Below are 16,113 nucleotides of genomic sequence, written 5' to 3' on the forward strand. Positions count from 1 at the left end.
TCCCCTTTCACCCTTTGCACCTCTCTCACTCGTATATCACAATCTTCTAATCAATCCGTTAGATCACCTTGTATAGCACTAAACACCATAATAACATATCATACACGATGTTCAGACCAGCCCTCCTCAGGACCGCTCTCCCAGTGTCGAAACGAGCAGTAAATGGCTCCCCAATGATAGTTCGAATGGCCTCGAATTCACCTATAACCACCTCTGGCACACCTGACGTAGCTGAGACGTCTTATATCCCTAATCGATTAACACCAGGAGAAGAGATTGATCCTCAGTGTAAGTGGACGTCAATTTGACGACCAACTGAAAACAACGCAGAAGGATGATGTGGGTTGATAAGGCAATGACTGACATGACTGTGCTATTGGTCGTTGCTAGTGAACGGTTACCCACAATTACCCTACGTATCGATCCAAGCTAGAGAACCATTTGGATGGTGGGACAGACAAGAGCGAAAGAACTTTGGTGAAGTTGTGAGTGTATAATGACTGATAAATTCCGGGCACAAGCTCCATATCTGGACCAGCAGGGGGGTCTCACATCTGGGAAATTGCACGATTAGAGCAGCTCAATGTTCAGGACTGACGAATGGTGCCACGTGTGGGATGATGGCTAACATCCGTTCTCATACTTTAGATGCACGAAGAAGAAGATGCTATTGGTATGTGGGGACCTGACGTCCACAAGACATCACCTCAAAGTGCTTTATTCCAGGTAAGTTGGTTTGGTGTGGTTTGGTTTGGTTCGATTAATGGCAAATGCCTCTTTGATTGCCATCAACTCAAGAGCCTTGAACTGATAATCTCGTCCGTCTTATAGTTATCAGTAGCATTCTCCCTCATAGGCCTAGCATCTTACGTCTTAATCAAGAACAGACCCGAGAGACCTGTAGCCCAACGAACATACCCTTATAACGGATTAGAAAAGGAGTTGGGTGGACAATCGTACGCTAGACCCGAGGAGGTCGACGAGGAGTAAATGGTATCGATATACACATATATAGATACAGAGAGGAACATGTATAGGATTGGATTGGATTGGTTTGAGATGATCTGTGAATGGTATTTGCCCAGAGGAAGGAAGTTGTTGAGCGTTTGATTAAGACCCTCCCACAAATTCCCTTTCGAGGAACATAGTTTTCCTTGAAGCGATATGATAAATCTACTCATCTAATCGCACTCGACATGATACGGTTATTCTGTTAATCGTATTACAATGCTCACAATACATGCTTAATATGAAACAAATCCTTGACTAATGCTACAAACTCTTACACGAAGATACCTTATGATAATGGAAATACAGCTGATCAAACATCCTGCACTTCTGACACTTTCCCCTTCCCCTTCCCTCTTCCTCTACCCCTCCCTCTCGTTCCACCTCTACCTCTCCCAGCACTACTCACCCCACTCTCAGTCGACCCCTCACTTCCCGTCACACTAACAGCCGAACCATTTGTACCAGCTCTCTTCCTTCCGCCTCCTCTCGACGCGACACTCGCACTGCTCATTCTTCTCTTCTTCACTTGTCCATCCCCATCTTGAGATCCATTCTCACTATCCATAGTCGTCTTCCTTCTCTTTCCTGTTCCTTTCCCCTTTGGATCTTCTTCATCTAGGCCAACCATCATCTCTCCCCAACCCATCTCGCCAACATCTTCACCCTTGATCTTCGCCTCGGCCTCTCTGAATGACTTGATGACACTCATCAACCTCTTTGAGACGTTTGCTGTAGTTCGACGTCGAGGTGCATAATTACCCGTTACGACTGACACGTCGAAGAATGGGAGTAGAGTGGATTGCTTGTTCAGTGCTCCGATCTGTTGGCGTAGAGACATTAGCTGTTTCACCGGCAAGGACGTCAATACATAAGGTCAACGATATACTTACTTTACCTCTACGTGCTATACGCTGTACGATCGGTGTCAACTCATCGTCCACTTTAGATATTGACCAAGATAATTCTTCGTGTAGAAACCTAATTTCATGATTAGCTAACATTGATACAACGCGAATTAAAAGGGCAACTTACGTTCTCAAAGCTGATAACTTTGGAAAACCCCAATGGAAAGGTTCCTCCGATTCATCAGTCGTAGGATATTTGTAGGCTTCTCTCTACACACGCCAAAAAATAATTGAGCATTACTCCGCCAAGCCACTCTCTGTCAACTAGAGGATAGGGCGGAGTACAACTCACCACCAAAGGATTCGGCCAATCTCCCGTAAGGTATATACTATCTCTATACCTCTTCTTAAACGACACTTTCCATTTCGTATCCAATTCCTTCGAATTATCTATACCTCTCTGAACCCTAATCCACCAATCTTTGAAATTCTCTATTCCCCTTTCTCCAGGGAAGTTCGCGAGAAGTTCTAAAGCCACTACAGGTCCTACACCAGGTAATCCAATCGTATAATCACTTCCCAACAGATAAGCTAATGAGATAAGTCGATCTCGAGTAAGGGAAAGTTCACGTTCGATATCGGATGATAAGAAACATTCAGCGTATTTCGCATCGTTAAAGATGTTCTTGAAACACTGTATCCCACCGAAGAGGAATACATCGGAATCATCTGTTATAATTCCATCGACCAGTCCAAGCTCAGCAAGTTTAGCGCATTGCGCCTCGGCTTCCATTGGTGCTGTTATATAGGGGATACCAAAGTGTCTTAAGAGGGTCTATAAGGTCATCAGAGATGAAATCAGCCCTTTTTCCCATCGCCTTGTCAAGCATTGTGGGACTATGTCAGATCATATCTCATGACTTATTTTCAAGGTGGGATAAGTGATTGAGAGTTTGAATTGAGAGGAATCAGGAAGAATCACTCACCTGAATCTGGGTAACCATACTCTGCGTAATCTCATCCGAATCCCTCATCGCATTTCGATTCTCACTGTTCAATACCCTGATCTCATCATCAATCTCCGTTCTGACCTCATTCAAATCACGTCCTTTGATCTGAGCCAAGAACCTCGCGTAATCATCTTCTTCGGCTGCCATGTCTCCCGTGGTCAGATCGCCATCCTGATCTTCCACTTCCGACGGGATAGTCGTAGCTGAATCGGTAGGCTGGAGTGCGGGTCTAGGTAGTGGCGGAGGGGAAGGTGACCATTCTATCGATCTGGAATCATTCATGTCCTCTTCGCCTTCTGATGAGGTCGATTCGGCACGAGAGAATAGCGGTGGAGCTGGAGCGGGCGATGCTGATGTGCTAGGTCGATCAGTCGGAGCTAGGGATGGCGAAGGTGAAGCGACTAAAGGGATATCAGGAAGCGTTTGGACTGGTGAAACAGGCCGCTGTGCCATACTCGCCGGTGATTTCTGAGCTGGTACGGGCAGGAGGCCTGGGGCTGGGACTGGGGCAGGAGCAGATGCTATCTCGTCTTCTGTGTCGACGGATATAGGTGAAGAAGCGGGTTGAGTGACTCTCCTCAACGGTGAGGGTTTGACTGTAGCCGAGGGCATACGTTGGATTGGATTTCTGACAGTTGCTAGAGATGGCTGAGGTGCAGCAGGTGCAGGAGTGGGCGCAGGTTTATCGGTAGACAGTGACGCTTTATTCGCTTCAAGGCAGATTCCAGTCCCAAGTGAAGGCACCTTTTGAGGTGGGGGAGAAGGCAAATGTGGTTGTAATTCCGGTATGATCTGGAAATCGTCTCCACTATGGTCCACTTCGATATGTTGAGGAGATGTTTGCGATGGCGTCGAAGGGATCAACTTTTCCTTTAGCCTCTGCGATGATTCCGAGACTTTGGTGGAGATAGTTGCTTGATCAGTCACAGGAAACAACGAAGCATCATCTTCCTCCTCATCACCGTCAATCTCGATCACCTCCGCTGGGGTCGGTCGATGATCAGCAACACCGGCAGGCCTCGTGCTGGCAGCATTCTGCCTAGCGGTGATAATTGGAACGTCGTCATCTTGCTGATCTGGTGGAATAGCCGAAGGTATATCGGTAAGGGATTGTGATCTTGAAGGTGCATAGTCCGTGGCAACCTCCTCGAACTCGTCATCGTCATCATTATCATCATGTTCCTCTAGCGGTGTTGCCGTTTCTCTCTGGTCAAGTACAGGTGTGGTAGCGCCGTTCGGCACCAAATCAACTTCTTCCATATCCTCGTCTTCTTCCTGAACTTCCCAATCCGCTTCATCAGTCACACTCCTTTCCCTCCTTTCCTTCTCTACTCTACTCAAAGCTAGAGCCCTAGCGAGATCAACATCAACTTCTTCTTCGTCCGAGCCAAGTTCTTCCTGCTGCAGGGCCAAAGCTAAAGCCTCATCATTCGCAGTAGGCACCACCTCTGCTTCCTCCTCTTCTTCGGCAGCATCGAACAAAGGTTTCGATCCTGCTTGTCTACTTGCACCAAATGGTTTGACAGCCACGTCAAGCGATTTCCGAGCTGGTCGAGCAGGCGCATACCTACGTGCGATGGCTTCCAGGATCTCTCGCCGGCGATGTTCTCGGAGATCACTATCGACCACAGCAGGTTTGGGACTGGATCCAAGCAAGAGTATCAAGATCAGCTGCAATGCCTATTGGCTACCTAGCAGGACAGCTGAAGTTACCTATCTATCTCCTCTATATCCGAATCATCACTACTAATTCCACTACTACTTTCACTTTCAACTTTCGGTTCATCTTCTTCTACTTGAATAGGTTTCTCTTTCGAACCCTCTCTAATACCCAAAGCCCACCCTCCACCTTCATCTTCACCTCTTTTTACCAGTACATATTCCCTATTTCGTTCCGCAGCTATCCTAACAGGTATCGTCAAATGCGCCTTTCCAACCATATCCGTTACAGTCAAAAGTTGTTGAGTTAATGCATTCCGCTGTGAAAGGTGTTTGATTTGAGCCTTTGAGAAATCCAAAGCGGATGGTGCTGCTCTAAGCATATCTGCCAGTCTCCTATGTGATTGTTGTCTTGACCTTATCCTCAAATCACCTATGATTTCATATTGCACTTCAGTAGGTAATGCTCTAAATTCCGCAGATTCAATATCGATATCATCAGGCGAAACTTCATCTATAAATTGTTTTAACTCTTCTTCCGTTGCCAGTCTCGCATCTGGCCTCTCGGTGGTGGAGACGGAAGGCATAGTAGTTTCAGGTAAACGGTAGGGATCATGCTTCTTAAAGTGTTTTCGACGTTTCTCGGGATCGGTAGGTACTTCCCCTACGCCTACGGGCGTCGACGGTCTAACGGATGTGGAAGATGATGATGCTCGCTCAACAAGCTGAGGTCGAGGTCGAGATGGTCCAGCTCCACTTTCCAGCTCATCTAAGTATACCGCATTCTCTGATATCTGTTCACCTGCTTCATCGGGATATTGATGTGCAGAAGCAGCACTTCGAGCAGCTCTTTGTTCTTCGATCCTACATTACGCTTGTATATCAGCTGGATCTCAAAGCGATACCTCATGGACACAGCTACACTTACGCCTGAGCAGCTTTCACGGCCTCTCTCCTCATCTGAGCAGCAAACAACTTCTCAGCTACTTTAGCATGATTCGCAGCGGCTCCAGCTTTCTTCTTCTTTCGCTCAGCCTGACACACCAAAAGATCAGCTGTTTCCTGCGCTTATGGCTATATCACAGCTCACAATGGTAGCTCGCTTCAAGGCTGGTGCACCTCCATCGAACACGAATACAGGTTTGATACCGTGAAACAGCAATTTGTTTATACGCCGTAGAAAACCTATACTAACGACATTCAGCTATACGTAAATCGCATGATGTACTGAAGGAAGCTGACCTAGCACATGTGCGTTGACCAGTACTCTACCATCCTTATCTCGCATAGTCGCTTGGAACTGTACGATGAATTAGCTCGGGTGCGCTCTATACGAAAGACGAACTAACCTGATAAAGCCAGATGGAACTATCGATCGCTAATCGTTTACCTTCCATGCTCTCTATCCTGTTGGGCAGGTCAGCTACCTCTAACCGCTTGCTTTCTCTCCCAGCTGAGACTGAGACAGACTCACTGGACAGGTCTAGAGACCGGATTGAGCAATGACCAAAGACCTTTGACACCCATCTTGAACGGAGCTCGATCTTGGTATCTTCGAGTACTATATCATCAATGGTCGGGCGATTCCTGGAACGGGTTCTCCCCCGAGCAGCTATTCCAATCTTGGTCCCTGTGAATGTGTACAAAGTGCTACTCGAGGTGGATGCGAATGATGGAAGTGTGTTCATGTATGCTCGATAGATACAGCACATCTTTTCTGGTTCTACTACTGACGTAGTTGACTGGATTACTGGATTATTCCGAATCACGTGACTCAAAGCTCGACGCGTCAAAAGACTTGTACGCTTCGACATTGAAAACGCCAGCTACTAGAGGGATAAACAGATATAGGTAGGTAGCTCTCGAATCCAATCTACATCTACCCCTGCTCTATCGCAATCAAGACGACAGGGGAAGAACCACAATGTCATCATCCAGACCATCACATCCCAACTTACCTCCCTCCCTTCAAATCTTATACCAGAAACAACAGGAATACGCGGGTCTACAAGCCCTACGTGAGGCATCGGCGGAAATGGTAACGAGGGTGGAGAAGTTGGCGGAGATGAGCAATATCATGGCTGATGGAGGTGAAGGTGGGTTCATATGACTGAGATCTACCAGCTGTAATGAATGCGATCTGTCCAATGATTTATAGCTGATTGAGTTTTCCATTTGTGGTGTTCTGTGTGGAATAGCTGTGGGAGGTGTATTGAGGAATTGGCCTCATGTATTTTCGATATTGAACTTATTCGGTATGTTCCCCTTTTTGACTTTTCGAAGTCATACTGCAACAACAAAGGGAGTCTTAACAGATGTATACTGACTTGTTGTGATTCTTCTGAAATGAAATATAGCTCAACAACAATCCGAAAGGTCAGATACATCAATACAAGAAGACGAACAGGAAGAACAAGAACCATTACCTGTTTTAGTCAGACTACCTTATGGTGGAGAGACGACTACCACCTCGACTAGTACGAGTAATAAGAACGGGACTGATCAACAAGATACGACGAGATAGTCAGGTCGAATGATCAAATCGTTTGGTGTAAAAAAGCATAGAGCATCCAAGATCCTTCCTTGATTATGATTCGTGATGTACATTGGCATATTGTATTATAGATAGATAGAGACGATCAGAGCATCGATACACATTGTATGTACCCTACCGTAAGCTCATCGCTAGTTTTCCCGCGACATGTAAATAGTATATGAAAGGATCATTGTATCACACTGACAGTATCACTAACTCGTATGAAGACTAAAGATGCTTTCAACTATCAACCCCTTCAGGCTTTCAGGTTGCAGGAGATCCTTTGAGGATTTTTACCCGTATCTCACAACTTATCAAGGATATAACATATTACAATAGTCGATGACATGAACACAGATGTCGGGGCAACCAATTATTGATATCAACAAAAACGAAATTATGGGTCATTAACAATTATAGGATTCATCTACCTTCAATCAATAGTCTTCAATCGATAAAACATAGATAATTAATAAAGCGAAAGACAGTAAGAAAAATCAGACACCCTAACTTACCAGCTGATAAAAATAATAGAAGCAACAAAAATTACATTTGGTGTAAGGACGGTCCGCCTATATTCAATCATCACAATATGATCGCTCTGTTCCTCCTCATCACTCATCTTACATCCATCTCAGCTCTACCCTTCTCTCTTGTTACACGAGCGTCTGACGTAGACAAAGATGATGAATCATTGTATGACCAAGTATCGACCAGTTCTAGTGATTGGTGTACTGACAATCCAGAAAATTGTAAGACGGTAGTTAGTAAGTTATCGCCATCGTCATAAAATCATCATTTCACCACTGCCCTGCCCCCCCCCCCCCCTTCTCTTCTATTAGGTAGATATTCAAAGAATATGTAATAGTATGACTAAATGACCATGCGCGAATTTTATTGCTGTAGGTATATCATCGATTATCGGTTTATTGATAGTAGTTTACCTGATCTACCGTTTCTGGAAGAAACGTCGTATAGCTAAAAAAGAAGAAGAATCCATGGACCGGACATTAAAGTTGAATAAGGAGAAAGAGGAGATAAAGCAAAGAGCGATAGAGGAACATCAACAGGAATTACAGGGGGGTTTGTTCAAAGCTTTTGGGCTGAAGAGGGATACTGCAGACAAATGAAGTAAACCATAGAAAGAGTGGTATATCATATATAGAGACATATACTTGCGTGGACCCATGAAAACGTATGATTTGTGACTAGAAGACATGGACTGTTCGTTGTATTGCAATTCTTCATTCACAATCTTCTTGGATCGTGCGTTCTTTGCTCTTCATTATCCGGAGATTCAAGAACATATTTAGACTGAATGATTTCCATCTTGGACGATAGTAAGGATAGGACGGGAAACAACGTAAAGTTCATGAACAGGGATTTGGATAAACATCCTCATTAATCAATCAATAGTATATATATATATATATATGAAACAAAAAGGACACATGTATCTTATCTATGTATGTTAGACGTTATGGTCGTTCAATGTTAAGCACTAAGTTTAGGCCGTAGTAGCTTTCTCGTCTTCTTTCTTTTCCGATGGGACTTCTGGCTTTTCTCCCGTCACAGTGGCGTCAGGTTTGGGGGATGATGATTTACCTCCAAACCATCCACCACCGCTTGATTTCTTCTCTTTGGTCTTTTCTTTCTTCTTACCGGCGTTCATAACCAATCTTTACCATATTCAAATCATCAGCATGAGTCCCATGCATTCCCAACAAGAAGAAAAGGGTGTCTTAGATGCTTATCAGCTCACCTTTCCAATTCTCTTCGTTCATCATCCGATTCATCAGCCTTGACATCCTTGAAAATCCCTCCGATAGTAAGGATCGCCTTGGCCCTCTTCAAAGCTACATCTTTATGTATTCCAGGCTCGTAAAGTACTTTATCCACAACGGCATTCAACACCTACGCCATTGAACAAGTGAGCTTACACCTCTTGAATATCTGTCCGGGAATCAGCTCACATTGATGACTTCCCATCGAGTCGCTCTCCAAGTCGTCAACAACATCTTACTCGACACTTCCTGAGCTAACGCCTCCATCTCTTCAGGCGTAGCATCACCCTTAGCTTCGAGTCTTTCCAATTCCTCCATAGCGCTCTGTACACCGATACTACAACGTATCTGCTATTAGTCTGGGCATTTATACGCGCTACTCAGCAGACTTACGCTGAACCAAGTAAACCCCAACCTTCTTTCACCATACCTCCCTTTTCCTTCAATCTACCGAAAAATCCACCACCGAAGAATTTCTTCGATTTCAGGAAATTACCAGCTTTGGTTATATACACTTGTGAGATCGTATGGAGCATCTGTCAAACCCTATCAGCTTATCCATCTCAACTTTGAAGCCGAAAAATCAGGTGATACCCACCTCAACACCGAAAGATTCCAATTTAAGATCTTCCGCCTCTATCCTTATCCTGCTTTCGAACACTTTAGTCTCTGGATCGTCTTTATCTCCGGGACTTTTGGCATCTACGAAAGGTCTGATACGCTGAGTGAGTTTCTGGACCAGTGCTTCGACCCTGGATACCAAACTCAAAGATCAGCTATGTAACACACCAGCTGACATGGTGGAGCAATGAGCTGACCTAGCTTTCCTCTCTTCTTCCTGCTTCTTCTCTAAAGCTTCCAATTGAGCTTTCTGCTCAGGTGTCAACTTTGGTTTACCCTTTTTGTCTTTCCCGGCTGAACCACCACCAACTGAGACTGATCCGGAAGCTGATCCAGAAGCGGAGGCAGAAGCGGAGAAAGATGAATGATGAGCTAAGGAAGTATTGGATTCTTCTGCAGCAGCCGCGGCGGCAGTAGGGTTGACAGTGGTGCCCTCGGATGCAGCTGTGGTGGTAGCTCCTGCAGCGGCGGCAGCTGCTAGTTCCGCATCTCCAGGTACGGTTTCGTCGGTCTCGCCAGCTTCTTTGGCAGCTTCCATCTCAGCTCGTTCTTCTGGTGTCATAACGACGTCCATGGTGGTTGTGAAGTCTAAGTATGACATCGTTCATATGAGCTTCTTCGTACCAGAGCCGACATACGACGAGTAGCTCACCTTTGACAAGAGCGATTTCTCCAATCTACCCAAAGCGATCATTTAGTCTTCACCACACTTGATTCGCACAGGTACCCGTACTCACATAGTCGAAGAAAGCCTCTGAGACACCATCAGATCATCAGCGAATGATCTACTTTGTGTGGTTTGAAGACGACTCACCTCCTCCGAATATCTTCCCAAAGATCTCTGTAGGATCCATATTCTCCGCTTCAGGCCTGTTCATCCCATCTTTACCGACTTTATCGTAAAACGCTCGAGTGTCTGGGTCAGATAGGATCTGGTAGGCTTCACTATTATCATGAATCGAAACGAAAAAAAGAGTCAGAAACACTTTCTTCCCTACCAAGTGTGGAATGAAGGAGGGCGGTTCTACCCTACCCTACGACAGATCATTCTTCTCCAAGATTGCAAGGTTGACGGTCTACTCACCCAATTTCCTTGAACTTGATCTCTGCTTCTTCGGAAGAGTTCTTGTCCGGGTGCCACTAAAATCTACGTCAGCTAGTAGCTCAAGGTGTGCCAACGCTGTTTCGCTCACTTTGATGGCGAGCTTTCGATAAGCCTTCTTCAACCTGTAATGATTTACGTCAATCTGCCTGAATGGACTTGTGCTCGATAAGTTGGGTGGACTCACTCGATATCGGTAGCTTCTGGCTTGACGCCGAGTACGTCGTATAGCTGAGTATCTTTGACTTTCCTAGTTGCCATTGTGGTGTATATGTGACTTGGTTTCGAGATGGAGAGGAAATATGAAGAAAGATGAAAGAATATTGATGAATTGTGATGACGTTCACATACCTCTTGATCCACAGCTTTTTTTTGTTGATGTGGCAACATTCATTATGTAATAGCACGTGTATTTGATTCCCCCTTCCCCTTCCCTTTGTTCCTGATTACGCTGTCTACTGCGGAGGTGGACATTGAGAAACGACTGACTGACTGGCTGAATGTTGGATAATTTCAACCAGAGAGTTGACTGCGACTGCGACTTTCGACTGGGTACAGTACATACACAAGCATACAAGCATAACGGATCTCATCATCTGTACCCACACTAGTTTAGTCTGTTTGGATCATCTACTTTGCTGCTTCTCTCGCAGTCGGCTACAAAAGTTTACTATCGATCCATTAATCTGAGCCATATATTCTCATACTCTTACGCTTACTTCTCAAATCACCATAATATATATATAATGAACATATGAACCACCGACTACACTTGTATAATCTCGGTACGATACGACAACCACGACACTTCCAAAGATGGAAGATCCAACTCCCCTCGCTGGGCCTTCCAGACCTAGGAGACCTGTGGATAATGCGGATATAGCCAATAAGATATTCGCCTTGCAGAGGAAGAACGCTTCTTCCGGTGATTCTCACGGTGCTTCGAGGTGAGCTTACCCATCCGTCTGGGTCGTTGATAATCTTACTCAGCTCATTGCTATATACTTCACTAGACCCGGGTCTAGACGGACCGAATCTTCCGAACGAGAAAGAGAAAGAGAGCGACATCGACTCCCTCAGATAGGTGTCTTGCCGGCTGTGGGACCCAGTCGATCATATCCTAATCCTCCTCCTTCGTGAGCTGAACTACTCTACAACTACAAATATCGGAATTGCAAGATAACAGAGCTGACGATATATGTTATGTTATATGGCGCTCAGACCTAACAGATCCGCTACTCCTCGTCATCCATCTTCCCCACGTCGTACACACCCTTCTCTCCGACCCTCACCAGATATAGATGAATATTCCCGTGGTCCACCTCCCAATACATCTTCAAGCAGAGCGCTTTTCGATCCATCTCGTCCTGCTCCCCCTCAAGTACAAAAGATAGATCGTTCGCCCCGTCCAGTCGTAGAAGAAGAAAGGGTCAGACGTAGGCTGGAATCCAGACCTTCTTCATCATCAAGTAAGAAACTATTCGATCCCACCATTCATGATCCCATGCATTTCTCTCCATCGCCTCGACTGCCCCTCCCTGACTCGTCGGATATCGGATCATCCTCCTCAAGTAAGTTATTGTTGAGAAGACCACCAACAGGAGTAGCGAGGACACCGGAAGAAGAAGCTGATCGAGAGAGGGAGAGAAGGAAGAGGCGAGAAGGTAGTGAGAGGGGTAGTACCAATACAAATCCGAAGAAGAAAGATAGTAGTGATACGAGATCGAAGGGGTCTAGAAGTTCCGAAGGGTCCGAGAGTTTTAAGGATAGGGAAAGGGGAAAGAATAACAGGTAAGCTATCTCTTCACTGCTGTGAAAACGACAGAGTTGCATTAGCAAATCTAATGATTTGGTTCTGTTTTGGTTATAGTGATACCGGTGTGAAACCGATATTAAAGAAATTCCACGATGAAATCAAAGAGTTGGAAAATGAATTGATCGAAATACATCGTATCATGTCTAATGATCCTGAATATGGAATATTGGGTTTACTCGATGGTGGTAACAGGAATACACATTCTAGGAATAGGAATAATATAATGGGAGATCAGGAATCGGCAGCTTGGATAGATCTTATTGCTAAACATAAAAGGTGAGCTACACCACACAGCAGTATCATACGTGGACAGAGCTGATAGCAGAGAAACGATGTAGATTGGCAGAATTACATGATCATTTCCTTATCACTCTATTCGATCCCCTAGTCCCTTCCTCATACCACCAACTATCAGTGAAATACAATATTCCTTCTAGACTTTGGCAAACTGGATTTCACCTCTTATTGGAGAGATTACGATACGCCTGGATGTCAGGAAAAGGTCATTCGACTGCTACTGCATTAGATTTCCTCACGGATGTGGTTTACGATGCGTATAGGTTTTATTCTGAATTATTGGAGAATCAAGCTTTATCGAATTTCAGGACCGCTTGGATAGAAGCTTTAGGTGATTTGGCTAGATATAGGATGACGATCGCCTCTCATGTGCAGGATCCTCCTACTTCCACTTCGAGTAGGGACAAGCTAGGAAGGATCGATGTTCCAGATGACGAAGGGGAAGAGGGCCAGCGGCCCGAACCGTCAGGAGCGAGTATCGGAGCGGAAGTAGCTCAGTCGTGGGATGTAGAGGATAAAGAGACTTGGAGGACGACAGCGAGAGATTGGTATAATATGGGTATTAACGAGAAACCCGGTGAAGGGAGGTTGCATCATCATTTGGCGCTGTTGTGTAGGGATGTCAAAGGTCAGGAAGGAAGGGCTTTACATCATTTCGTGAAGAGGTAAGTCGAACCCAATTTATCTTATCCTCTTCTTTGGGACTCTTCATTCGTGTTTCCAGACCTTGTCCACTAATCTCACCCTACTTCCAGCTTAACGGTCACTCACGAATACCCGACATCTCGTGAATCCATCTTACCACTATTTGACTCTGCTCTCCAGAATCAGCGGTCTCTTCCCGAAGCTACAGCGATGGACCTATTCATCCGTCTTCACGGTATGTTATTCACTCGGATCTCACTCGACGACTTCGACGCAGTCATGTCACGATACATGGAACGATTGGAGGAAGACGCACGATTAGATGGGGTATCGAGGAAAGTCGTGATTGGACAAACGGATTGGATGATCATGGCTTCAGTCTCATTGGGAAGTATAATGCAATATGGAACAAGTAGCGGTATAGTCCGGAAAGCCCTATCTCAAGAGGGTGCAGAAAGAAGACGAGCTCAAGCTTTGGCAGATAACGAGGATGGAGAAATGGAGGATGGAGATAATCAACCGAATAATGAAGGATTGACTGTAGATGGTATAACACCATTAAGAACAATCTCACCTTTACCTATTAACGGTAACGGTAATGGCTCGGTCGACGCAGACGAGGTACAACCTATAACGTTCACCTACGCATTGAAATTGGCTTTTGCGATATTCGAATTCGTCTTATCCCATCCTAATCGCATACAAGGATTTCACCAGGTTCTTAATCCTTTTATCACTATCTTCCTTACTTTTCTCGCTACGGTCTTTCGTCAGCCTCATGTAGGATCTGCTTTATTGCTTTCAGTGCCATGGGAACGATTATGTCAATTTACAAACTCGACCAATCTCGAAATCAATGAAGAGAAAAGGTTGGTCAGTGGATTACCATTACCTGAAGATTGGTTGTTACGTGGGAATGAATGGGTGGGTAGAAGGGTTTATGAAAGAGGATTTTGGAAGAGTAAATCTACCTCTGCTACGAATGGTAATGGAAGAGGATCAACCGGTAGTGGTAGCGGTGGAATGGTCCAACCTAGAAAAGGAGGTAATTTCGAGTCTGAGATGGATGTTCTGTTAGCCAATTTTGATCCACCCGTTGGAAGATCACTTGAAGATGGGGTAGTAGATGATTTAGAAGGAGATACGGATTCGTCATCTGCCATCAACTCAAGAAGATATAAGAGGGTTGTATGGGCGATGGGAGTCATGGTTAAATTTGTGGATGGATTGGAATTGGATGGGGATGGAAAGGTCGTTGTGGATGGTACTTTGAAAGAGAGATTGATGGAATTGGAGAGGCAAAAAGGAAGAGAACGAGAAGAAGAAAGGAGGAGGGATAAGAAGAGGAGGGATAGAGAGAGGGAAGAGGAATTGGAGTTTGAGATGGATGAACTCGACGTGGATGTGGAAGTGGACTTGAGTGGTGAAGAGGACGAAGAGTTGGTTGCGTTGAGGGTGAGTGGATTCGTCTTGCTGTGTCATACCCAACGGGTATTTGTGCTGTAAGAGATTATGAAATGTATCCGTGGCGCTAATCTTTATGTCATTTCATCTACAGAATCGACGACGTGAACTTCAAGGTCTCTTATCCACCTCTTCCCCCTTACCGACTTCCACGGCAAGATCAAAGAAAAGCAAACGATCAAATTTACATGTCGTCCCTGGCTATACTATGTTACTGTTCGATACCAACGTCCTGGTTGATTCGCTTGGACTGTTCAGTAAGGTTGTAGAAGGTGGTCAATGGAGTGTGATCGTGCCTTTACCAGGTGAGTCAAACTGTTCTATCTACAATGGCTATGTCTTCATAGACATAAATCATATATCATATATCATACAGGAACGGATATATACTGATATTCGTATACTATACATAGTGGTAACCGAATTAGACGGTCTTTCTAAAGAACCCGGTAGTCTAGGTACGAACTCTATCAAAACGATCAAATATCTAGAATCGACCATACGAACTCATTCCTTAACGTTGAAAATCCAAACGTCCAAAGGAAATTATCTATCCGATTTGTTAATCAGGACTGAATCCCTCCCTACCACTGATGGAGATGAGAAAGATAGTGGAAGGACAATGGATGACAGGATAATCCAAATTGCTTCATTCGCCGAATCCAACTTCATGGATCGATCGAGTTTACTTGGTATGCCCAGCATTAGCTTACAGGAGAAGGAGACGACGAGCAAGGTCCTGGTGATTAGTAATGATAGGAACTTGAGGTTGATGGCGATGTCGAAAGGGTTGAGGGCGGTTGATGAGAGGGAGTTGAAGAGTGTTTTGGAGAGGGTATGAGTTTGACCGGAGAAAGACCAGATTGGGAGTTTGCTATCGGACGGAAGGGAGGGGTAGAGTATCCAGCTATTTGAGGACGATCATCACCTCTGTATCTCAATACATTATCACACTCGGCTGTATTATGTTTGTACAGTATTGTACTATAAAGTGTAGTATACAGTGGATGCATACCAATCATGTGCCAAGCAGACACGAGTATCGACAGGGGGCTGTGCGGTGTGGGTCTGAGCGTACAAGTTACTGTATGTAAAGTAGTACGTGTTTCACATTTGTATGGTTCCCTTCCCATTTCCCCCCCCCCCCCTTCCTTCCCCATAGGATGACCAGAGTACTGTACAGCATGGTGAGAATAAAGCGAACAGTGCTCAATGGCATGACTAAGATGCAGATGCATGCATGGTCGATATCCTTTAATCTTTCTTCTGCTTCTGTTTCCTTTATTCTCTTACTCATCGATCGACCCTTCTCCCCTCTCATCG

General features: G+C 45.0%; 5 protein-coding genes across 5 annotated transcripts; 3 read left to right on the forward strand and 2 right to left on the reverse strand.

The window, feature by feature from the left end:
- Nucleotides 1-107: 107 nt before the first annotated feature.
- On the forward strand, nt 108-990 carry L199_005811 (uncharacterized protein; the record flags this gene model as incomplete). The annotated part of the gene is made up of 4 exons (XM_064891514.1): nt 108-288; nt 391-485; nt 649-726; nt 832-990. 4 exons carry the CDS (start codon nt 108-110, stop codon nt 988-990), a joined length of 513 nt encoding a protein of 170 aa, XP_064747586.1.
- A 331-nt stretch (nt 991-1,321) lies between these two features.
- Nucleotides 1,322-6,052, reverse strand: L199_005812 (uncharacterized protein; the record flags this gene model as incomplete). The annotated part of the gene is made up of 11 exons (XM_064891515.1): nt 1,322-1,831; nt 1,902-1,989; nt 2,044-2,126; nt 2,209-2,691; nt 2,843-4,508; nt 4,580-5,389; nt 5,454-5,560; nt 5,616-5,710; nt 5,768-5,825; nt 5,875-5,932; nt 6,000-6,052. 11 exons carry the CDS (start codon nt 6,050-6,052, stop codon nt 1,322-1,324), a joined length of 4,011 nt encoding a protein of 1,336 aa, XP_064747587.1.
- A 397-nt stretch (nt 6,053-6,449) lies between these two features.
- L199_005813 (uncharacterized protein) lies at nt 6,450-7,049 on the forward strand (the record flags this gene model as incomplete). Its single annotated transcript, XM_064891516.1, has 3 exons — nt 6,450-6,621; nt 6,724-6,780; nt 6,883-7,049. The coding sequence occupies 3 exons, from the start codon at nt 6,450-6,452 to the stop codon at nt 7,047-7,049; spliced, it is 396 nt and encodes a 131-aa protein (XP_064747588.1).
- Nucleotides 7,050-8,568: 1,519 nt separating this feature from the next.
- Nucleotides 8,569-10,829, reverse strand: L199_005814 (uncharacterized protein; the record flags this gene model as incomplete). Its single annotated transcript, XM_064891517.1, has 12 exons — nt 8,569-8,740; nt 8,824-8,975; nt 9,035-9,182; nt 9,239-9,381; nt 9,444-9,597; nt 9,664-10,054; nt 10,119-10,143; nt 10,204-10,220; nt 10,281-10,411; nt 10,551-10,606; nt 10,660-10,693; nt 10,756-10,829. 12 exons carry the CDS (start codon nt 10,827-10,829, stop codon nt 8,569-8,571), a joined length of 1,497 nt encoding a protein of 498 aa, XP_064747589.1.
- A 555-nt stretch (nt 10,830-11,384) lies between these two features.
- On the forward strand, nt 11,385-15,631 carry L199_005815 (uncharacterized protein; the record flags this gene model as incomplete). The annotated part of the gene is made up of 8 exons (XM_064891518.1): nt 11,385-11,515; nt 11,582-11,704; nt 11,790-12,359; nt 12,439-12,660; nt 12,723-13,346; nt 13,437-14,781; nt 14,885-15,095; nt 15,204-15,631. The coding sequence occupies 8 exons, from the start codon at nt 11,385-11,387 to the stop codon at nt 15,629-15,631; spliced, it is 3,654 nt and encodes a 1,217-aa protein (XP_064747590.1).
- Between the last annotated feature and the right edge of the window lie 482 nt (nt 15,632-16,113).

This window comes from Kwoniella botswanensis, chromosome 1 (assembly GCF_036426115.1).
Source record: "Kwoniella botswanensis chromosome 1, complete sequence".
In the NCBI taxonomy this organism is placed as follows: Eukaryota; Fungi; Basidiomycota; class Tremellomycetes; order Tremellales; family Cryptococcaceae; genus Kwoniella; species Kwoniella botswanensis.